General features: G+C 45.4%; 1 protein-coding gene across 4 annotated transcripts in view; it reads left to right on the forward strand.

Annotated features, from left to right (window-relative positions):
- LOC115893605 (transforming protein p68/c-ets-1-like) overlaps positions 1-23,697 on the forward strand; it is a 57,374-nt gene that overhangs the window by 23,923 nt on the left and 9,754 nt on the right. For all 4 annotated transcript variants that reach the window (XM_030918419.1, XM_030918421.1, XM_030918420.1 and 1 more), the window contains one exon: positions 12,900-13,044. In XM_030918419.1, coding sequence (XP_030774279.1) covers positions 12,900-13,044 — 145 coding nt within the window. The remainder of the gene's footprint in view (positions 1-12,899; positions 13,045-23,697) is intronic.

Consider the following 23,697-nt stretch of genomic DNA (forward strand, 5'->3'; position numbering starts at 1 on the left):
TCCAGCCCCAAATTCTGACAGTGCTGAGGTTGAGAAACCTGGTCTAGAGTAGCCACAGGTCAAGCTTGAGAGCAGAATGGGACTGTGTGTACAGACTGCTCTAAGCAGGTCTTGGTTACTAGTAAATTATTGCCTTAGAAAGGGAAATCTAACAAAAGAAAGTGAGACTGTGTTCCTGCTCTGACGGGCTCTTATTTAGCAGGCTGCATTAGTTGGCCAATAAACAATATCTTCTAATATAGGATGTCACTATTTTCTAGCGCCTAAAGATAACTAAGTCTGGGAGTCCTTGCTTGTAAATTAGAGGTCACATTAATGTTATCTGGTCATTTGCTGTGGAAGAATGCTTGGAAATCACGGGAGCCACAGTAGTTAAAATCCATGCTGGCATCAGGTAATCACGGTTTTGCACAGAATTCACATTCTCTGACTCAGGGTCAGTTTCTCAAAAGCAGGACCCACGTTTTCCCCACGTGTAAGGTCAGCGCTTTGGGAGGCCATAATGCATGAGGTGATGTCACAGTGGGGAGGTGGAGAAACAACACTCTGGGAAGTTGTCTGGCCATTGTGTGGGAGGGATGACCTTTCCAGGTACTTCTACAGGCTGTGTGTCAGGGACCCTTGCATGCATGGGGAGGAAGGGCTCCTTCCTGTTATGCTGCCTCTGCAAGCGCAAGCCCTCTGCGAGCCTGGAAGTCCCTTGCAAGCCCAGTGCTTTTGTCCTCTCATGCGTCATTCTCCCCTTCACAGCACTGTGCTGGCCCAGCTGAGAGTGGCGGTAACGAACAGGCTGGGCTGCTCGCAGTTTTGACTAAACATGGCCCAGCCTGGGCTGCCTCACCGGCCAGGAGGATGTGCGGAGGAGTTCCTGGGGGATTAGTGACCCATTTGGCCATGCGGGCTTTAGGAAACACCTTGGACTACACAGAGGAAAGGAACTGATCACTCACCTCCTCCCAGAGCCACAGACTTTGGGGGATAAAACAACATGCTCAGGCAGGAGTGGCCCACTGTGCTCCACCTCAGGGAAGGCACCTACGCCTGAGAGGCTAACTGCATATCCCCAAGAGCCAGAATAGCCTATGATAAGACTCTGGGCTTAGGGGACATCCCTGGTAATTTGAGGGTGACGTAACTGTATTAAAAACTCCCCACTCAGCCGGGCGCGGTGGCTCAAGCCTGTAATCCCAGCTTGAGCTGGGAGGTCAGGAGATCGAGACCATCCTGGCTAACACGGTGAAACCCCGTCTCTACTAAAAAAATACAAAAAACTAGCCGGGCGAGGTGGCGGGCGCCTGTAGTCCCAGCTACTCGGGAGGCTGAGGCAGGAGAATGGCGTAAACCCGGGAGGCGGAGCTTGCAGTGAGCTGAGATCCGGCCACTGCACTCCAGCCTGGAGCAAGACTCTGTCTCAAAAAAAAAAAAAAAAAAAAAAAAAAAAAAAAAAAAAACCAATCTTGGTTGGCCGCGGTGGTTCACGCCTATAATCCCAGCACTTTGGGAGGCCGAGATGGGTGGATTACCTGAGGTCAGGAGTTCTAGACCAGTCTGGCCAACATGATAAAACCCCATCTCTACTAAAAATACAAAAAATTAGCTGGGTGTGGTATCAGGCGCCTGTAATTCCAGCTACTCAGGAGGCTGAGACAGGAGAATCACTTGCACCCAGGAGGCGGAGGTTGCAGTGAGCCGAGATCTCACCACTACACTCCAGCCTGAGCAACAGAGTGAGACTCCGTCTCAAAAAAAAACAAAAACAAAAACGAAGAAATAAAAAACTTGCCACTCTTTTGCTCTCCCTAGATCAAATGTGCTTCTCTTAAAACATGGTCCCTATGTTTTTTGAATGAAAACAGGGGTTCAGAAACTGTTCAACAAAAGGCTGTTTTTTGACTTGTGAATTTATGCCATGAAAGCCTTCAGAGTTGTATAAATGGGATCCCATTTATTAGACACTTAATTTCTTTCATTGTACAGAATAAAATAGTATGAAACCAAGGATATTGCAGACATATGAGCACTGAATGAAAAGCGCACTGGAAATAAGCCTGAGTTCATGCTGGATGTCACCTTGGGAGGTATCCCAGGGAGGCTGTCAGTCATTGCCAGCTCTAGGCATTGGCCTCCACCCTTCCTGTGCAGTTCCAGTGTGACTTGGGTACCTGGGGGTCAGCTGAATCTCTAGTTGGTGCCAGCATAGAGGGTAGTCCTGCTGAGCCATGAGGCTTAGCTAAGTGCATTGCAGAAAAAGAGCTCCAAATTAACCATGGCCCTCAGAACAGCTCCCTGTCACAGAGACTTTTGGGCAATTCCTCTTTTGTACATTTTCTTTCTTCCTTCCATAATTGATTGATTGACTGGTTGACTGTTACACAGAACTCTATTTCTGCCGTCAGGCCCACTGGTGAGGCAGAAGCCGACCCACCTTACACGGTCTCCTTGACACCAGACATGACACAGAGCCTTTCCTCCTGGTCCAGGCAGCTGTGGAATGGATCCCAGCCAAATTCTAGTGGAAAGCACTTCGACTTTGGAATCAGAAAGACCTGGATTAAATTCTCTCTGGTGCTCTTTAGCTATTTGATCTTGGGCAAATTACTTACTCCCTCTGAACTTCAGTGTCTTCATCTGTAAAATAGGCATAGTATAAGGTACGTGGAAGGTCACTGTGACGGTTCAGTGAGAACATGCTTGTCAAGTGCCTCCACAAAGATGACCTCCATCAATTCCCTTTTCCTTTTAGTCACTATCTCATCTCTTTCTGTTCTGGACTTTTTTATTGTGTTAGATGGATACTGGGGCTGGGAAGGGGCGAGGATTTCCACTTGTCCATACAAGGGTGTTGCCAGAAGAAGATGGGGCTACTGGGGTGAAGATGGAGACATCCTTATTGGGAAACCTCCTTGTTTCATCACTGCCCTGCATGAGAAACAGCTCCCTTGCCACCAGATCAAAGTTCTCTTGTCATGGCTGGTGGTTTACAACCCCATTGTGTAAACAGACCTGGTTTTCTTATCTTGAGTAATTGTAGTTTAATTGGGCCTCCTTCTTACCCAGGGCTCTGGCTGTTGGCACACTCACTTCCAGCCCATAGGCCCCCAGACTCCAGCCATTGGATGTGTTCGCAGAAGGGTCACTGTGCTGTCCCTGCACTTCTTGTGCAGTGAGTGTGCTTGCTGCCATGAAGCCTAGTGCAGGCACCCTTTCCTTTTCTCTGGGAATCCTGGAGAGCAATGGACAAATTATTTGGGACTAGAGAAGTGGGAATCCACAAAAAGAAATTTAAAAACTAAGTGGGAATGAGACTGCTGACACATAATGTTTAGGAAAATTATTTATGCTCATAACTCTTAGTGGTTGTCATAGAAATTGAAGGAAAAGAGAAAATAACCTATATTTTTCCAGCACCTTGGAATGCGGGGCTTCTCTAAGCTAAACTAGGTTCAATCATCACAAGCTAGAGAATTTCAGAGTCAGACCGCAATGTAAAGACCATCTTGCAATATCAGGAAATTAAGATCCTAAGAGGTTAAATGAATTATTGGAGTTTCCTCAGGTATTTTGTTATAGCACTCCTGTCTTGGTCCATTAGTGCTGCTATAACAAAATACCTGAGACTGGGTAATTCAAAAAGAATAGAAATGTATTGCTCACAGTTCTGGATGCTGGAACGTTCAAGATGAAGGCATTGGCAGGCTCTGTGTCTGCTGAGAGTCCTGTCTCAGCTTCCAAGATGGAGCCTTCTTGCTGCATCCTCTGGAGGGGATGAACGCTGTGTCCTCAGTGGTGGAAGGGAGGGAAGCGGCCAAACCCACTCCTTCAAGTCCTTGTAAAGGGCCCTAGTCCATCCTTGAGTGCTTTGCCCTGACAACTTACTCACCTCATAATGCCTCCACCTGTTAATATTACCACACTGGTGTTTTACATTTCAACATATAAATTTGGGGGACACATCCATAGCAACTCTTTACAAACACGTTTAATTAATTAATTAATTAGATATTTGATGATATGTAAGAACTTATAACATATTTTCATTCAGGTATTTATATGCCTTGTTTATGAAAACTTAGTTTTTCCTGATTCCAGGAAAACAAACAAACAAACAAACAAACCCAAACTCCATTGTGTAGATTGCTGAGCAAATTGAAATTGCTGGATGATCTTCTGGCCATGGCAAATTCTACCAACCGTGTCCGTAACAAGGTTTTGAGTCAGCCTCAGCCTCCATCTCCATACCACAAGATGCCTAAAGCTGTCACCCATGGTACCACTGGGCGTCTGAAGGCTTCATGGTAAGCGAGGGGCAACCTGAAACCTGCAGATCTAGAAGCTGACAAATGTCTCTCACCTAAGACCTCTCAGCAAGAGAGTGTCAACTGCAGGCCCCCAGGACTGTGGCCTCAAGTTCCACCCCGCCCCTGTCCTTCAGCCTGTTTCAGCGAGTGTTGGCTGTGAGTGGAGGCTGTCTTGGTCTCGGGCTGGTATGAGTTGTAGTGTTGGCTGTGAGTGGAGGCTGTCTTGGTCTCGGGCTGGTATGAGTTGTAGTGTTGGCTGTGAGTGGAGGCTGTCTTGGTCTCGGGCTGGTATGAGTTGTAGTGTTGGCTGTGAGTGGAGGCTGTCTTGGTCTCGGGCTGGTATGAGTTGTAGTGTTGGCTGTGAGTGGAGGCTGTCTTGGTCTCGGGCTGGTATGAGTTGTAGTGTTGGCTGTGAGTGGAGGCTGTCTTGGTCTCGGGCTGGTATGAGTTGTAGTGTTGGCTGTGAGTGGAGGCTGTCTTGGTCTCGGGCTGGTATGAGTTGTAGTGTTGGCTGTGAGTGGAGGCTGTCTTGGTCTCGGGCTGGTATGAGTTGCAGTGTTGGTGTTGGCTGCACCACCTCTGACCTTGTGTGCTTCCCCAGGGGGTCCCTAGGGAAGCTAGCACAGCTTTGCATTAAGAGCATAATTAGACATCCCCTTCTCTACAACCCTCTGTGCTTCAGACTTTTTTCTGCAGAAACCTGCAGTGTGTCAGGCCTGCACTTTCACCAAGGCCTAAGCCCATCACTCTTATTGTTTTAAAAAGAATTTCCTGGCCTTGAGTCTAAAATTAAATTGCCTTTGAGAGTTTCCTACTTTGTCTGTTCCTGCTTCTTCTGGTGGCTGCACCCCCTCACCACCCTCAGGCTTGATCAGCAAACTCCAGAGAGCTGGGGAGTGCTTCTGTTTGCCTCCTTCCCTTTTGCCTCTCAAGAGAGCAGAACAGACGTGCCCTCCGAGCAGATGTGCCGCAGAAACCACGCCCTTGCCCGTGTTCTTCTGAGGCCAAATTCGCTCTGACCAAAACTGTGCCTCACCACTGCCAAACAGCCCATCCGTAGAGGGGCTGGCAGGGTAAGGAGGTGCTAAAGTGTCTTCTGAGGATGAGGAAGTCCAGATTTTATCAGAAGTGTGTGGAGTCGCATAAGGGTGACTACATGCAACCAGGAGGAAGGGTTTAAGCAGAGAAATGGCCTAGGTATTGCATACACTTTAACTGAGCACCTGGCAGGTGAGAGCTCCTATAACTGTTCAGTAGCAAGGTTCTTCCTGAGCGTCACTGTTCTCTACTGAAACAGGGCGGAGATGGTGACAAAACTGTTGGAGTGGGGCTTCGGAAGAGAATGAAGACAAACAACGTAAGGCCTTTCATGCATTTCAAGGGCACATTGTATGTCATAGACCCACATTATGACTCTGATAACTTTAGGCTCTCCAGGCTTGCCCACCGTGGTGTGACTGTTTATCCAATGAAGGTTGTCTGTCATAAGGTCAGGAGAAAGAATGTGGATGGATCAGCAAAAATGACACAGGGTTGTCAAGGAACTTGGAGATCATGGAGGCCAACCTCCTCAGGAAGCAAAAGTTCAGAGAGGTTAAGGAACAGCCCGGAGGTTACACAGCTCCTTAGATATAGAGCAGGACTTGAACCCCCAGGATGCTTGATTTCTAGTCTTGTGTCTTTCTGTTAAAGTGCATGAGCATCTCTGACATTCCTAGAAAAATAATACAAAGTTATCTCCATGGTGCAAATCACAGTGCCCATCCATCCAGTGTTGACTCAGCCTTGCTTCTGAGTTTAAAACATTTTTAGAAAGCACTAGCATCTAGAAATATCTATTGTGTCTTACATGTTTATGGCCCTGTACTAAGGCTAAGCCCTAGGATTCTGAAGTCAAGCAAGGAAAAGACAGATTTGCTCCTATGGAGTTTAGGCTCCAAGTAACACATACAGAAGGTGAGCAATGAGGGAGTTACTCACCGCATGTGGACATTGAAGATGTTCTGCTAAAGACAGAAGCTGACCGAAAGACGAGATCACCCACTCCACAGACACAGACTCCTCGTGTTCATGATTTGCTGTTGTAAAAATATTCTCCTATTTTTTTTCAATTTTGGGGGACTTTGGGGAGCAGAGAGAGGGAAAGCTATGAGCAAAAGGAATGGCTTTAAGATGTGGCTGGCTGGAGGGGACATGTGAATAGGCAGTTCCAGGGAGATGACCATGGGCAGTGGAGGAGGGAATGGGCTAGCAAGGTCCAAGTTCCTGACTTTGAAGCACTGGGAAGTGGTGCTAGGGAACAGTCACAAACCAATGAGTGCTTCCTTGCAGGAATGGTGGTGGTGGTGGTCGACCCAGGTGGTAGCTGTGGGGCTGGCTCACCTCAGAGCAGAGCAGAACCAAGGTGTGTCCACTGTCCAACTAGTTGCCAGACTTCTGGGGCTTCATTTCGTTCCCAGGATTAGATGGGTGGAGCATTTAGGCTGTGGGCTCATGTCCTCTGGTAGCCTCTTTCTAAGAGGACAGGGAGAGCCATGCTGTTTCCTCCACGGCTCAGCACAATGTGTGACGAGCAGAGAAGAGGTGTGCGTTTTCCTAAGATGCCCAGGGGAACCCCTTGCTCCATGGCTGCCTGGGGACCACCCTTTTCTTTTCTTTTTTCTTTTTTGAGATGGAGTCTCGCACTGTCACCCAGGCTGGAGTGCAATGGCACGATCTCGGCTCACTGCAACCTCTGCCTTCTGGGTTCAAATGATTCTCCTGCCTCAGCCTCCCCCGTAGCTGGGATCACAGGCATCCACCACCACACCTGGCTAATTTTTGTACTTATAGTAGAGACGGGGTTTCACCTTGTCTGCCAGGCTGGTCTTGAACTCCTGACCTTGTGATCCGCCCGCGCTGGCCTCCCAAAGTGCTGGGATTATAGGTGTGAGCCACCGTGTCTGGCCGAGACCACCCTTTTCTTAGTGGCCCCTTGTTCACCACCCCTGGTGCTTAAAGCTCTGCTCTTGGCTTCCATGATCCTGTACACAGGCTTGTTTTTCCTCCTACGTCTTCAACCAGTACTTCCTTGTGCTTTCCCCCACCTTGTTTCTCCTCTTAACTGTCAGCAGCTTTACAGATCCACTTTCGATTCCTACCCTTGTTGTCCTGACTGCCATTTTCCTTGAGTTGTGCTCTAACTCCAACCTTTTTGCTGCTAGATCTAGCTTGACTCTTTCCTGTCTTCTCCCATCGTGCATTCTCCTTAGGGACCCTCCACCAAGTTGCCATCACTCCATCTGAACTCAACCAAAGGCAACATTGTCTTCCACTCTCCTTATTTATGTCCCCTAGATTCACCATTTTCACTACACAAACATAAGCAATCTAAGTGGCATCTTGGATTTTCCTCTCTTTATCTGCTATGACCAATCAGTCATAAAATCATGTCGATTTTTCCTTTAAAACACATCCAATATTTCTTATTTCCTCTTCACCTCGACACCCATGGCCCCCCTCTTTCTTCAGAACTGGACTACAGTGAGGTGAGTGAGGCACCCACATGGGGTGCCCCCAAACTCAGTAATCAAGTTGAGTAATATCTTAATGTAATATCTTTTAAAAATCAGAATTAATGCAAACATTATTATGAAAAAAATCAAATTTTAAAATAAAGTCAGGATGAGTATTACTGATTTTTCCCAATGTGGCTCAGCAAGGCTCTGCTCCTGACCTGTGTCAGCCTCCTCGCCTTCTTGCCCTGCCCCATCTGTCCTACTCAGCACCATCAAATAGGTCTTTCCTGAAGGCATTGCTTCACCATGTCCCAGGCCTCCAGCATGGCCTCTAGTGGCTCTCTCCTGACGCCAGATTCCTGTTTGGCCTGCATGGCTCTCAACACTGTGGTCTTACCCTGCCCTCCGGCTTGAAGTTTTACTACTTACCCTCAACTGATACCATCCTCATTGCCCAAGGGCATACCTTTCCCTCATGCTTGTCACCTCCAAACAATACCGTCTTTATCTCTCTATAACACCTCCCTGAATCTTTCTTATTCCTCCTTACATAGCTGTATATGTTCTTTTTTACCTTTGGATGGATTATCTTCCTCTTCTTTTGCTCACATGGCCCTTCATCGAATGTTTTAGGGCGAATCTTACTCAATCTTACAGTTATTACCTTATACTGCTTCCTCCAGGAAGGCTTCCCTGCTGCTATTTCCCTCCCCCTACACATTGGTACTTAATTCTGTCACATCCCTCACTGTAATTTCCTGTTTGCTTGTCTATATGCTTTAAGGCTATGGTTTATTTGTTGCTTATATTGTATTCTTAGCATCTAACATAATACTTGTCATAGACTAGGTACACCAAATACATCAGTCCATTAATGAGCATTGCCATAATTCATTGAGTACCTATTATGGAACAGTAACCACCATTCTTGAGCAATTTGTACTTAAGCCATGCAAGCTGCATGTTGTGCATGTAGCAGAAAAGACAATCTGAAATCAAATAGACTTGGGTTAGAATTCTGTCTCCATTATTCTTTTAGCTGCATGACCTTGGGAAATTTACTTGGCCTCTTAAAACCTCAGTTTGCTCTTCTGTAAAATGAAGATGAAAATGCTAATCTTGCAAGATTGTTGTGAGGATTAAAAGTGACCAGCACGGCCGGACGGGGTGGCTCACGCCTGTAATTCCAGAACTTTGGGAGGCCGAGGCAGGCTGATTACCTGAGGTCAGGAATTCAAGACCAGCCTTGCCAACAGGATAAAACCCCGACTCTACTAAAAATACAAAAATTAGCTGGGCATGGTGACACATGCCTGTAATCCCAGGTTCTCGGGAGGCTGAGGCAGGAGAATCACTTAATCCCGGGAGGCGGATCAAGGTGGCAGTGAGCTGAGATCGCACCACTACACTCCAACCTGGGCGACAGAGTGAGACTCTGTCTCAAAAGAAAAAAAAAAGGAGACCATTTCTGATGCAGACTGCCGGGGGCACTGAACAGGTGTGTGATGTTTGTTAGATCCTTTGGGCAATCACCTGTGGGATGGGTGAGTGAGAACCTGTCAGATGGTTTTCTCAAACCTGTGGCAGAGATGGGGAGTGTTGCTTGCATCTTGTTGACTCATCTCCAGTTGCAGCCAAGAAAGGAAGATGCCAGTGAAGAGGCCCGGTAAGCAGGGACCTGTTTGGTGTGGTGGCTTTTTCAAGCAATGAGGTGGGGGCTGGGCTGCCCAGATATCTGACCTGTTAATAACCTGCTTTTTTCTCCTTAACTGAGGCAGTTTCATAATGAATTGGAACTGGTGATGTGGTTCTCTTGAGTAAAAATATCATTTTCATACTCTATGAAATAGTTATTAAGTCGGTTCATGAAATGTCTAATAAACAGGCAGGTGTCTAGATAACAAGACCATGAAAGGCTTCTCAGGAGCATCCCCTAGTAAAGATTCTCGTGGTTAATGGTCGGTTTTGTACATTATTGCCTTCTCATTCTTAAAAATAGGATCTGGTGGCTCCACAGAGGACAGTTACAGAGGAACTATGCCTTAAAAATATACAGAGGGTTTCATTTATAAAATAAAAAACGTGTTGACCAAGAGCCCAGCTGTGGGCAAGAGAGACTCGAGGAAAAAAACCAACCATGTCAAATCAAGCTGATTCTGTGCATGGTTGTTACTCAAAGGCTGTGAGTTGACCTACAATATGGCTACCCTGTTATCACCCAGGTGTGGACCCACATTATTTTGTACCCTACATACTTACTGATTATCTACCTTCTCTCTGTCCTCTGCACATTGTTCCCAGATCACTTTTCTTCAGCCCCTCTTTGCCAATTACACGTTACCTTCAAGTAGCTTTTCTTTAGCAGAGAAAACCCAAACTTTTAAATCTGAATTCAAGTTCTTAGGTTCCCACCACCCTAGCAGGGCCTGTAACAAACTACCTGTCTACCTACTCACAAGAACCAACTCATGCTACCTACTACCACTTTACAAGGCTCTTTTGTTTTTGGCAAACCATGCATGCTGTTCCAAAAGAAGACAGATGTGGGTAACTTGGAGTTCTTCATAGCATTTAGAATCAAAATTTTCTCGCTCAAGACCCTATTCCTACAACTCTGATACTTGACATTAAATTTTGAAAAAGGCTCTAAAGGAATATGAAAAAGATGAGGATAGAAATTGATAGCACAAGGCTTGATTTATAAGACTAAGAAGTGTGTTTTGAATTGATTCAGTTTCGAAGTTTTGTTGAAGACCTAATTATTGTTGCGAATCCAAAAGAAGTATTTAATGTAGCTGCTTCAGGAGCGTATAGCATTAAATAAAATTCCAGCAAAATGGTTTGAATCCAAAATTAAGGAAACATTTTCTTTTCTTTCTTTCTTTTTTTTGTTTTGAGATGGGGTCTTGCTCTGTCACCCAGGCTGGAGTGCAGTGGCACGGTCTCGATCTCGGCTCAGTGCAACCTCCACCTCCCAGGTTCAAGCGATTCTCCTGCCTCAGCCTCCCTAGTAGCTGGGATTACAGGCGCCTGCCACCACACCCAGCTAATTTTTGTATTTTTGGTAGAGATGGGGTTTCACCATGTTGTCCAGGCTGGTGTCGAACTCCTGACCTCAGGTGATTCACCCTCCTCGGCCTCCCAAAGTGCTGGGATTACAGGTGTGAGCCACTGTGCCTGGCCAGGAAACATTTTCCGACTGATGCTCAGTAGTGTACTCTCACTGATGGTTCCCCTGTCTCTTGGCCCCACACACGTATAGGTGGCAAGTCTGCCATTGCTCCATTTACATTCTCACAGTGCTCATCAAGGCCCCTGGCAACAGCAGGCTAAGAATGTTAGCCTTTGATGCAACACAACTGGCGACGTTTCCATTGAAACTTACATCCTCAGTACCTTTAACACAGTTGGATGATAAACAGCCCCAAAGTAAACTTCGTCCAGCTCTAGTTTGAATGATTTTATGAGTATTATAGAAAACCAGGTCCAATATCATGTGCATGGAACCTTCTTCTACATTTTGGGTCCATTGTCATTTTTCTCTGTGCCAATATATTCTCTTCTGTTATTTTTACTGAACTTAAGTGAATGGGCCATTGCAAATTGGGGAAGAGAGCAGATAGTGGGCAACTGAATCTGACATAATAGTACTGAATTCTTGTATGCTCGGAAGAAGAGAGGACATAAGTTCTCCAGTTGGAGAATCTTTCTGGGAGTTCCAAGCTAGTCTTCAGGGGTGAGAATACCATCTTATTAGCTACATTTATTGGGACCGTAATGTCAATAGATCTAACCATATTAAATTCTAGCAGAGTTTGCTTTTCTTAGTTGGGGTTTTTATGAAGGTGCAGGGGCCCAAGAGAGTAATAATAAAAAAGAAAAAAAGAAAGTCGAGGATGGGCCAGTGTAGATTAGAATCCTAGTCTCAAGAAATCTTCTTTCCATGAATTTGCTGCTTTTTCTTTTGTGTCTTGGTTTTTGCACTATGTGCCCATTTCCAGAAATGTTAAGGATCTCTTAAATTAAAATAATGCCTACCTTATATTGAAGACCAGGCCTTACATACTTATCACATGCATTTCATATAATATATAATTTTATTAAATGCAATTTTAGATTTTATTTTGCTTTATATACAATTATCTCATACATTATTTCATTCAATTGTCCTACTTCATGAGGTAAGTATTATTGCTTCCATTTTATTTTTAGAGGTAGGGTCTTGCTGTGTTGCTCTGACTGAGCCTCAAACTCTTGTTCTCAAGTGATCCTCTTGCCTTAGCCTCCCGAGTAGCTAGAACTATATGTGCATGTTTCCAATTTCTATTATTTTCATTTTACAATTGCATGAACTAAGGTTTCGATTAAGGATCAGACCCAGGCTCCATGTTGGTAAGTGGAAGAGCTGGGATTTGAATTATGTATACCTGGCTTCAAAGGCTAGGGTTTTAAAAACAGCAAAACATGACCTTCCACATAGCACATTTATCTTCCTTAAGAGAGTACTACATGGATTGGGATTGTATATTTTATGGAGTTCATAAAACTACTAAGAGTGTGGTACAAGTCCTCGAAAATTGGGGGAAATGGACAATTTCTGCCTAGCAACCAATGTCTTTAAAATCTATACACACTGATTAACCAAAAAATGAGGTGAATTTTATTACATAGGTCCATTTTTTTTCCTTTGGTATTTATCATTTACTTGTTGTATGGTAGTGGAGTAAGCCTTGTAAGAATATCCTTTCATGATGTTTTTACAGAGTAAGGTACCATTAAAAATAAGCCAAGAGTGTATAAATTCAAGATGATCAGCATTCCACCCTGCTGTTAACCATGAGTTCTTATTTGAAGGCCAGAAAAAGTAGTCCTTAAAAACTTGAAGAAATGGAGGAAGATAGATGCATATACAGTCTGAGTCAGAAATTCTTCTCGTTCCCTGTGTCTTTATGTTGGGGGTTAAGGGAAGAAAACAAAAGTTGGTTCTGTTCATCTATAGATGATTCCTACTTACATGTGATTGTATGATATGAAGTCATAGTTCCTTTAGGGCTAAACTGAGATTTTCCTCCTAATAAGTTTTCTTCTATTTTTTATTGCACAGAGGCAAGGACCTAGCAACACTTATGAAGATCCTCGAATGACCTGTGGTTTCCAGTCCAATTATCACCAGCAAAGACCTTGCTATCCCTTTTGGGATGAGATGGCAACTCAGGAAGTTCCTACTGGTCTTGAACACTGTGTCTCAGGTAGGAACATAAACAAAAGCTGGGAATGAGGATAGAGTTGAAGGACAATGGAAATCTGATGAGGGCTGCATTCTTTCAAATAACAGCTGCCATGGCTTATGCGGTACGGATGCTATTGTTCTTGAATGGAAAGTCCCGGGCCTTCTCCATAAATTTTGGGTTACTTTATTCCCCGACAGGAAGCCTAAACTCTAAGAATGGGCCCAAGAAAGGTTGCTTTAGGTCTCCACCTTGCAAATAGTTTTGCCTACCCTGCATTTCCTGACACCCGTTTTGGCTGTTGTCAGAGAGCCTAGAAGTTTTGCAGTCACAGAGTCTGGACTGGATAAACAGTGTTGTGTGAATTGCTTGGCCTTCTTAAAGAACATGCTTTCTTTCGATGGTCATCTGTTTCCACTGTTCCCGGCCTCTCTGTCGGTGCCCACCGGATCCCGCTTCTTTTGCCTCTGTCCCTCTCTCCCTTCTCTCCTTCCATTTGCTGGTGGCAGTGCTGCCCTCTGGTGAGCGGGAGTCTCCTCCAGAGAGCTCTCAAATCAATGGATCTACATTCCCGGGGACCTCAGGAGTCTGAAGTCCTCGTATCCATGCTGTTTTCAGGAGACGCTCTGTTTCTCACAATTCCATTAGTCCTTGGTTTACCAGCTAGTGTTTTTTTTTTCGTTTGTTTGTTTCTAAACAAAAAAGGTTAAATTTGAATTTGGGGATTTTGAAATGATCAATTCAGATATTAAGTTCACTTTTACATGAGACTATGTTATGATAACATATTTGAATACGAAATAGCCAGTCAAAATCTGTGTTTTCTCTCAGGATGAATTCTTAGTATAAAAATGTCATTACTCTTACATGTTGGGAAAACGTAATTCTAGGGAATGACCTGGGCGGGGCATGGCCGGGGGAGTCACTAACTTGAAGGCTACTTTTTGGTTCAGTGTTATTTTACCCCACAACATTCTTTGGTCAATTACTTAAATAACAGTGAAGAAGTAAAATAAATGTTTGCTTTGTTGTCCATGCTTTATTGCTCATCAGGAATAAACAGACAAAGGGCAAGATGCTGTGGCACTCCGTGGGCTGTGTGTATGGTGGGTGAGGAGGCATGGGGAGTAGCTTTCCATTTGCCTGGTTTCTGTCCGGGGCAGAATGAAATCAGTTCCCGTGTCCCATGTTCCCTTGACTCAATAGTCATTGATCTTTGAGGTATTGTTTGGCACTGCCCTGGATTGTAGACATAATAATATTTATGCTGTCACTTTCTGCTTGGTATCTCAGTTCCTCTAAGCATATATACAAAAGTCTCAGCTACCTATCCATTTCACAAGGGAGATGGGAGGATTTTGTACCTGTTCACAGGTTAGACTTAAGGAGTAAAAATTTGAGGACATGAGAAAAGTGATCCTTTAAAATTCTAAACAAAATAGATTTTGTTTGTATAAGCAAAAGGTCAAAATGGTTGTGTTTATATTTGTATAATTCTTGAATCCTATTAATGCCACAAGGCTTAAGTCTTATATCTCCCAATGCAACTGAGATTAAAGCTGCCTTGATTTAACACTTTCAGCTCTGGATGGTCTCTGCTTGCTACAAGTTACATCTTATTAATGGCTGAGGCCTTCTCTGTTTGCTCATAGCCTGAAGATCAGAATGTCTCTTCTTCATAGCAAAGAGACATGGCCTTCCTTTTCCTTAACTGAGAAGTACTTGCACTCCCAAGTGGAGATGATTTTTCATGCTGCTCTTTGTTAAGTTTCTCAAAGGTAAAGATGTTTTTATTTCATGGCCTATGAGACAGTGTTTGGGAAGTGTATGAAGAACAGCTTTAAAATGCAAGGACTTATAGCAGGATAATATCATCTTCCTCTCATAGTTTATAGTTGCAAGAAGGAAGCTGGGGTCACCCCGGCTTTTGGTAGGTTGAGAAGATTGGGGCATATAATAACCATTCCTAGAATGACCTGGGTTGCCATCAACCGCAGCTCAGAGATGGCACACAGCTTCCATTGGGGTGTGACCCTACCAGTTGGGGGCAATCTCTTCATAAATGTGATGGTTATAGTTCCCACTGTCCTAGACTCCCTCTGATGGAAATGTTTGGCAAGAACCCTGAGCCTTTCTAGCCCCTCCTTTAACTTTTGAGCTTCCCAGATGAAGGAGTTGGAGGGATTATTTCTGGGCTGTGGTCCAGCTCTCCTCAGCGATGGATGTTGTTTGGATGGGGATCTTGGGGTTATAGGGAAGGGAGATGAAGACATAGACCAACCAATGATTTCTCCAGCTGTGGTACATTTCCTTGGAGATGTGTTGAATATAAAGAAAGAGAAAAAATACTCGACATTTTTTTCATCTTCTTTTATCCTATTTATAACTTCGGTTTCCTTCCCGTCCTCCGTCTCATGGCTACTGCCCACCCCTGCTCCCCCCTCACGTTTGTGCTCTCAGAAGGGATGAATGAACTTCTTTTCCAAGGACTACACATCTGTCAGTGCAGAGAATACTGACAGGAGGGGCCACCAAGGAATGAGCAAGCCTTTTCAGAATGTTGTTCCTATTCACGAAGGGGCAGAGGCTGAGGAGGAGAAGGAGGAGGATGAGGAGGGGGAGGAGGAGGAGGAGGAAGAGGGTGGCAGAAGAGTGGGAGGGAAGGGGAAGAGAGAATCAAGCAGAGAGAAAGTATGAATGAGGGAAAGCCTTACCAGGTGAGTGGGAGAGAATACTCAGGCGCCAAGGCCTGTTGGGAATCGATTGGACAAAATAGATGATAAAGCGGGTGTGGTGGAAGAAAGATGTGTGAAAATGGACAGAAAATAAAGGTGGATATTAGTAGCGTGGTAGGGAATAATTGGAAAGGAAGATGAAAGATGAATGGGAAAGGGAAAATAAGTGGGGAGCCCAGAAAAAGACAAGGCAAGAACGGGAGGGGAAGATAACATGAAAGAGAAAAATAGATGAATCTGAGGACATTAGCTATACAGCTAAAAAGGGAAGCCACATTTGCATGCAATTGCCTGTGCAGCTGTACATTTCTTCACAACAATCTTGTAGTCATCATTTTCTTTCATTTCTGCCTCCTCCTACCGTCCGCCTCTTCCCCCTCCTCCCTATCAGCCTGGAGCCATTAGCGAGAGCCAATGGGGCTGAGTGCTGGTGTTCTGCATGAATGAATGGGTCCTTTCTGTATCAGCTTCTCGTCATCCTTCTGTTAGGGAACCTTGTGAATCAATGGAGCCTCTTACACAAGACATGGCTGAAATGTCTGTTACTGTTTATAGTCTGACTGGAGTGGAGCCACTGACCCTGCCTCCTCTCTGCTCCCTTCCTCTATTCTGTCCCTCAACCTCAGCCCTTTCTCTCCAACCATCATAACAAGAATCATTTTTATGTTTCAGTCTCTTGCTCCTGTCTCTAAGAGCTCACTGACATTTTATCATCATTAACTGTCATGACTAGTTCCTACCCACGGTCCTGTTGGATATACAGGGTAGTAGCAGTGAGCTTCAGAATGGTGCCCAGACCTAGCTGAAGTCAGACACTGCCTGTTTTCCAAAACCGACATCAGAGACCCAACTGAGCCCGCAGGACACAGGACCTCAATCCATCCCATCAATGCCAACGGTCCATATTTGATTTTAGCCTTACAGTTTTGATGCTCATGAGCGGTCATAGTTTCTATCCGAAAATATGATGCTTAATTAGCACTCTTCCAAAATGTTATAGTATCAAATTATTTTTCATTTCAAGGATGGATTTGTCTGGAATCAGCCAAACTTACAGATGTGATGTTGTGAGCAAAGTACACTTTTGCAAAATACTTGCTTAGAGCTGGGAAGCAGCCTGGAGCTAGAGAACATAGGAAGCACAACTTACCTTCATGAGGAGGAACCTACAGTCTTATTACCATGGTCCTTGATTTGAGAAACAAGATAACACTTTTTCTTCTTGTAGAATGCAGTTTGCTGTGTCTTTGGTCACTGAACACAGCAAAACCTTCACTGAACCACATTCACAGCCTATCTGCCGCTTCCCATTCTTCATGAGAAAGGACATTTATTTCGTGTAGTAGGAAAGAACCCAGACACTGGACCCAGGTCGCTTGTGTTTGCATCAGTTCTTCCTAACTGTGTGACTTTAGACAAATTAATCTTTGTCACCCAGTTTTCGGATCTATACCAACGATTCTCCAAGCGTGGTCCCCAGACCAGCAGCATCACTATCATCTGAGAACTTGTTAGAAATGCAAAATCTTGAGCCGTACCCCAGGCTTATTGAAGCAGAAACTCCCAGGGTACATGAGAATCACTTTAGGGCTTGTTAAGACACTGGTTATGGAGTTCTACCCCCAGCGTTTCTGATTCAGTGAGTCTAGGCTAGGGCTCAAAATTTGCATTTCTAACAAGTTCTCAGGTGCTGCTGATGCTGCTGGTCTAGAGATCACACTCTGAGAACCACTAATACGTGTAAAACATAAAACAGTGCCGTCACTTAGCAAGCCTGATATGAATATTTGCTATTATGACTCATTGTCCCGAAGTGCATTTTGGGAGTCCAAACTGCGTTTCATTGAGTCATAGAGTGACCCACTGATTGGTTGAGCACGTTTGGTGACCAGTGCCATGCCCAGGATACTGAGAAGATATATGGAAAATGGGAAGCCTCAGTTCTCCTTTAAAACAACTTTTATGCAAGTGTGTGTGTGGGTGTACATTTACATACTAGAGCAAATGGTTTCCATATGAAATATTACACTTATTTATGACATAAAGTTTGGCAGTGTTAATGTGTGGCTTTGGATCTCACTAAAATCTCTAAAACAAATTTACTAACAAAATGGTGGAACTAAAGAATGTCTTTCCCAAATAAACTTTGGAAGTTCAAATGGGAGATATGCTGAGGGTCCGAGTTCATAGTCCCTCCTGGGGCTTTCTCAGACGGCCTAGCGGCTGGGAGAGATCAAACCTGGGCCAGTGTTTGGAAAGGGCTATCCACAACCAGGTGGGATGTCTCAGCAGGAAACACAGATGCCTCCAATTTGGCTTTTAAGTGTTGAGAACGCTGAGGGAGTGCCAGAGAGACTTGTTAAATGGAAACTCACCTTGCTCTGAAATGTTTATTCTTACAGCAGGTCTGTGGTTTTACAGAACGATGTTTCAGACTCTGTCATCTGCTGCACCCCTCTCTCCTTTCCTCATTCAGGGTGTGCTTTTCTTTTTCTGGAGGGTCTGTGTCAGGTTCTTTGTTCTTCAGAACAGTTCTGGTCCTGAGAGTGTGTGTGCTTTACGGATGTTGTAACATTGGACCATTACAACATTGGACTAATGCTGTCCCTGAGAAGAGGCTGGACTGTCCCTCTCAGAGAAGACTTATAGGGAGTCCAGGCGAAGTGAATTGGAAACACAACTGGGCCACTCCGGTCTCAGGGTTTTTTTTTTTTTTTTCATTCTTTCAATTTTCCAGCTCAAGGAGGAATTGTCTATGTTAATGCCCAACTATTCTCTAGCACAAGACTAGGGAATTAAACTCCTGTCTAAAGTCCAAATATAAAGGGAGATGGGGAAACGTGGACCTTTTTGGATTCTGCCTGGATGGCTGTGCTGTTTGGGAGGAACAAGCTGTAACCCTATCTTAGGTTCCAGCCTTTCACAGAAGGCAGAAGTTGGGGCCCAGCTGCCCTGACAAGCTACTCCCAGGGGAGAGTACTGAGAGAAGCCTGATGCAGGAACAGCCTTGCCACATATCCCCATCCCATCTCTGAGAGGGCCAGAGGTTGGAAAGAGGAAGGAAAGCAAGGCCAGCCTAGCCCAAGCAGTCTACTAGGGAGAGTCCACATGCCTGATGTCTCCCGCATACTCGCTCTGTCAGTTTGCTCATCTGCTACTGAGATTCTGCGAATGCCTGACTCCCTACTCCGTAAGTGGAGGACATGCCTCTGATCAGCTGTGGACTGAAGTTGCTCCTGCTTCCTACATGGCCTCTTTCTTATTCCCCACCTCCTGCTGCCTTGGTAGCTTTTGAGCTGGTACTATTTCATATTCAGATTACAAGGACTTTGGGTATACGTTTTGAGTGTGATTGAAGAGTGTGAAGTCCAAGCAGAGGGTTTGGCCTGGTGTTGAGGGAAGAGCCAGCCTATGCCTCAGGAACCCATCAGCATTGCCCGGTAGGGGTCCTCGGGCCGTGGCTAAGTCCACTGAGCTTCTCAACCCTCACCTTTCACAGGTGAAATACTCTTTCCAAAGAGTTCTTGTGCCCACTGCATGAGGGTAGTATACTTAAAAGGTCATGGCCTATCACAGGGGACCAATACAAAAACGCTGCTTTTCTTTTTCCTTTCGCCGCGGTGGGAGTGTGGATTCAGGTGATTCAAAGAAACCAGATGCCCACTGACGTCTGAGTCCTGCCCACTCTTACCTTGCTCAAGGCTAATGTGCTAGCATCTGCCCACTGTGCCTTCAGTGTGCCTCATTTCGCCAGTGAAAGGAGAGGCCAGCCTAGTGAGGACCAGAAAGAGCCGCACACCCAGGTTAGAGACCAGAGACCCCGTGCTCTCAGGAGTGACCCCAACAGCCCCGAGGAAGGAGGGCTTGGAACGGCCTTTACAAATGTAAATCACCCCCTCCAGGTCCCCGGGAAGGAAGGAAACCAAGACAGAGAAACCCAAGCCTCCAGGCTGGGTTCGTGGAGTGACCATGGAAAGGCAAGCCTTCCGAAGGCCTGCCCTCGGACGCGCAGCTTCTCAAACATCCTAGGAAGTAACAGCATTGCGCTGGGACTCCCAGGGGGCTGCGGAGAAAAAAAAAACGTTCTCTCAACTTTTTCAAACCACAAATATTTAGTCCGAGTTGGGAAAAGGTCCCTGGGGCACCGAGTTCTTATGCGATTCAAGCAGTTTGACCCCTCTCCTGGAACTCCTCGCACGGGGGTGGGACTGGTGGACGCCGCTGGCTGGCGTCAGGCCCCGCTCGGCTTCGGCCGCGGCACTGGGTGAATGGACGTCTTCGGGTGGGCGGATGAGGTGGGAGCCGGGGCCCAGCAGAGGGGCGAGGGGCGCGTGAGAGTGGAGGGTGGGGGCGGACTGCGCCGCAGGGACAGCCTGTAGTGCTGTGTCTGGCCGCCTGGAGACACGGGCTCTCTCTCCAGATGTTCACTGTGTTTATAGCTGGCGAGGCAGGAGACCCAGCTCCCTCATTAATAAGTTGCTTTCTTGCACTGCAGCCAGGGGTCTTAGCCCGGAGCCTGCAGCTGGAGGAGGCGGCCCGCTCCCCTCCCCCAGCCTCCCGGTCCCTAACCCCACCCCGCCTTCCTCCCCTGCAATCCTCCCAAAATACACGAGCACACAAAAAGAAAAACACCAGCAGATTTTTTATTTCAGAGAGTAAACACTTGGGCCATGGGGGTCTGGAGGTTATGGGAAAAGAGGAAACCATCAGGCTAATCAGGCAGCACACACTTCCCCTGCTGAAATAAAACAGAAATCATTGCTCCGCAGGGCGGGCGGGTTAACCCCGGCGCTGCCAGCAACGCAGGCGCAGGCGAAGCCGGCCCGGAGCTGGGGCGTCCCGGACGAGCTTTCCACTCCCAGGAGAGGAGGCAGCAGAGGACGGGCGTGGGCTGCCTCGGCCTGAACCTCGCCCTTCGGCCTGTGGCAGCGCCTGTGCCCAAGCGGGGCTGAAGAAACAGACGGTTGGAACAGAAGAGATTCAGGGCTTAGATTTAGTTTTGCAAGAGGTTACAGGGAGGTCTAGATAGGTTGTGGAGATAGAGAGATAGGTAAGAGTCGTTACCGTTTAACAAAGGATCAAGAGAGCTGGGTAGGGCTGGTTGGGGCACAGGTTTCAGCCCTGCCATCCACCAGCTGTGCAACCCTGGACGAATCACTGAACCCTCTGAGCCTCGGTTTCCTCGCTTGTAATATAGTAGTGCCGACCTCACAGAATTACTGTGAAGGGAGAAATTTAAAAAACAACAACAACAGCAACAAAATCGTATTGAATGTGGAAATGGCAAAGCACCAGGCATGGCATGGAGAAGGCTCTTAACTCATGATTTCATAGGTTACCTTTTCATACATTACTGTAATTGCCCAGGGTTCCCCTCCCTCCTTTTCTTCCTTCCTCTCTCACTTCTTTTTCGCTCCCTTCCCTTCCCTTCCCTTCCCTTTGCTTTCTTCCTTCCTCGCTCTTCCTTTTTTCTTTTTCTTTCTTTCTACCTCTTTTTTTCCCTATTGAATGCCTCCGGGTTCCATCTTCACTGACTTCTTCCCTCACTGCTGTCTGAAGAGCATAAATGGCTCACGGACAGAGGTCAACAGTCAAACATGAGGCCTAATTGCACTCTGAGAAAAATCACCTTCCCACTGAAGCATGGGGCAACCTTGGCTGTCCCCAAAGCTGCCAGTGTGAGTGGCCCCTCAGCTTTCAGTCCAGACCCTGCCCCATGTCTTGATCTAGTCATTTGGCCACACCCTCCCCACCATCCCTATTTTTTTAAAATAGGGATACGCTTTTCCCACTCCATTCCTGGACATCCCAGTTAGATTCCTCATGACCTTTGAAGAATTGTTTGCGTCTTTCAACTTTCTTGCTATTTAAGAAAACATGACTTTGGGATCTCTGTTAGGTGGAATTAAAAAAACAAAACAAAACGACAAAACAAAGCCATCGATTTTCAAAGCTGTGTCATCGGTCTTTTCCATACCTCCTGAGACTTGCTGAAGTAGTGCTTGAGAGGCAGAAATACCAGTGATTTAAGTAGCTACAGAGTTCCTTTGCCATTTTTACTGGATATCTTACATACCTCATACATTTTAAAAAAAAATCAATCTTGACAACTTTCTGCGGTATCTTAGACCTGCTGTTTCTCATGGAGCAGGGGTTCTTGCCCAGGGGAGTTTCAGGAAAGTGTGATCCTGCTGAAATTTTGTGCAGAAATTTTTTTAAGGATCTTAAAGTTGTCTGAGACTCCCAAAGAGGTTAAAAACTAGTGTTCCAAGGGAAAGGTACATTTGTACCTTCCTGCGGCACTTAGCACATTGTACTTCTAGAGTACGCAATGCATATTTTGTTGAACTGGGATGAATTCTCTGGTATAAACTTCCTTCCTATAAATCCCTTCTCCCTGCTCTGGTCAGTCCCAAGAGAGTGCATTTAAATCTGGAAGTTGTTTCCATTCCATTGTCTCTGAGACAGAAGCATGAAGCCTTGCCCAAAGGCTAGCCAGATCTCTCCTTTTTCTTTAACGTATTTTTTCATTTCATGCTCCTCAGGATGATCTCTGTAACCACCCCAGGAAAACTGTGGACCTGGGACCTCCCTAAAGTGAGCTGGAGGTAGAGATGGGGAGCTTCAGTCTGTGTCAAAGCACCGCAGGAAAGTCACACTGTGACCTGCGTCTCATGGATTTTCTAGTGCACAATAGATTTTCCCCAGCATCCTTATGTCATGTAGGGAAGAAAAGATGTAGAAATAGTGCTGCTAAAGGGAATAGGGGTACAGAAATTCAGAGCTAACCCCTTCCCCACTGCACACAATGTACACTTGGCTCTTCATGTCCATGGGTTCTGCATTCATGGATTCAACCAACCTCAGAGTAAAAAAATAAATAAATAATAATTAAGAATATTTGCATCTGTACTGAACATGTACTGACTTTTTCTTGTCATTATTCCCTAAACAATACAGTATAGCAACTATTTACATATCATTCACATTGTATTAGGTGTTATGAGTAAACTTGAGATGACTTAAAGTGTATGAGAGGATGTGCATAGGTTATTTGCAAATACTGCACTGTTTTATATCAGTGACTTGAGCGTATATGAATTTTGGTATCTTAGGCAAGGGATTGTCCTGGAACCAATCCCTCATGGCTAAGGGACTGTATACAGGAATGACTATGGCAGAGAAGCTCCTGGGTGCTACAGACTCCCTCAGCTCACTGCTCCTGAACCAAGGTCATTCTTTTGGAGTCTTAGCCCTCATTTCTGATCATCAGCTTCTGTTGGAACCCTTGACTGTTACATCTACTGCTACAAACTCACTTAGAAAAGTGGGGGCCATTTTCAGACTTCTCCAGTCCAGACAGATTACCCAACCCGAGTCAACTACTTTGAACTTCCCAGCAATGTCTTAGCATTTTCATCTTTGGTCAATACATCAGGTGGATATTCTTAGCTGAGCAGGGTTTGGAGCTCGCATCCTGGTGAATGTCCACTGGTTGAATTTTGGGTTTTATAATGAAAGTGGCTGGCTCCTTGAGACAGAAATGACTGTGGGCTGTTCCTGGAGAGTTGAGTAGAGATTAGAAATAATAGAAAGTTGTTGTGCTCACTTCAACCATACCTGAAATATTTGGACATCTCATCAATACTTTGGGTTTTGAAAACTCTGAATTTAAAGTTTCTGAACAATAAAACCAGTTACCATGATGCAATATTTTCTTGACTTTTAATCTTTTGTTGTGTTTTTAACATGGTTTAGATCCCTCTGAACTTCCTGTGAGATATCTGTGCATATTTCTGTGTTGCTTCTTAACTGATCAATTATAAATTAAAATATAGACGAAAAATAGCTCATGGCCCATTCTCTTCCAATTCTAGTAATCTTACTCCAGAAAGTCCGAAAGAAGGCCTGTTCTTCTAGAGCTGCTTGAGAGGTAGAG

Source organism: Rhinopithecus roxellana, chromosome 15 (assembly GCF_007565055.1).
Source record: "Rhinopithecus roxellana isolate Shanxi Qingling chromosome 15, ASM756505v1, whole genome shotgun sequence".
In the NCBI taxonomy this organism is placed as follows: Eukaryota; Metazoa; Chordata; class Mammalia; order Primates; family Cercopithecidae; genus Rhinopithecus; species Rhinopithecus roxellana.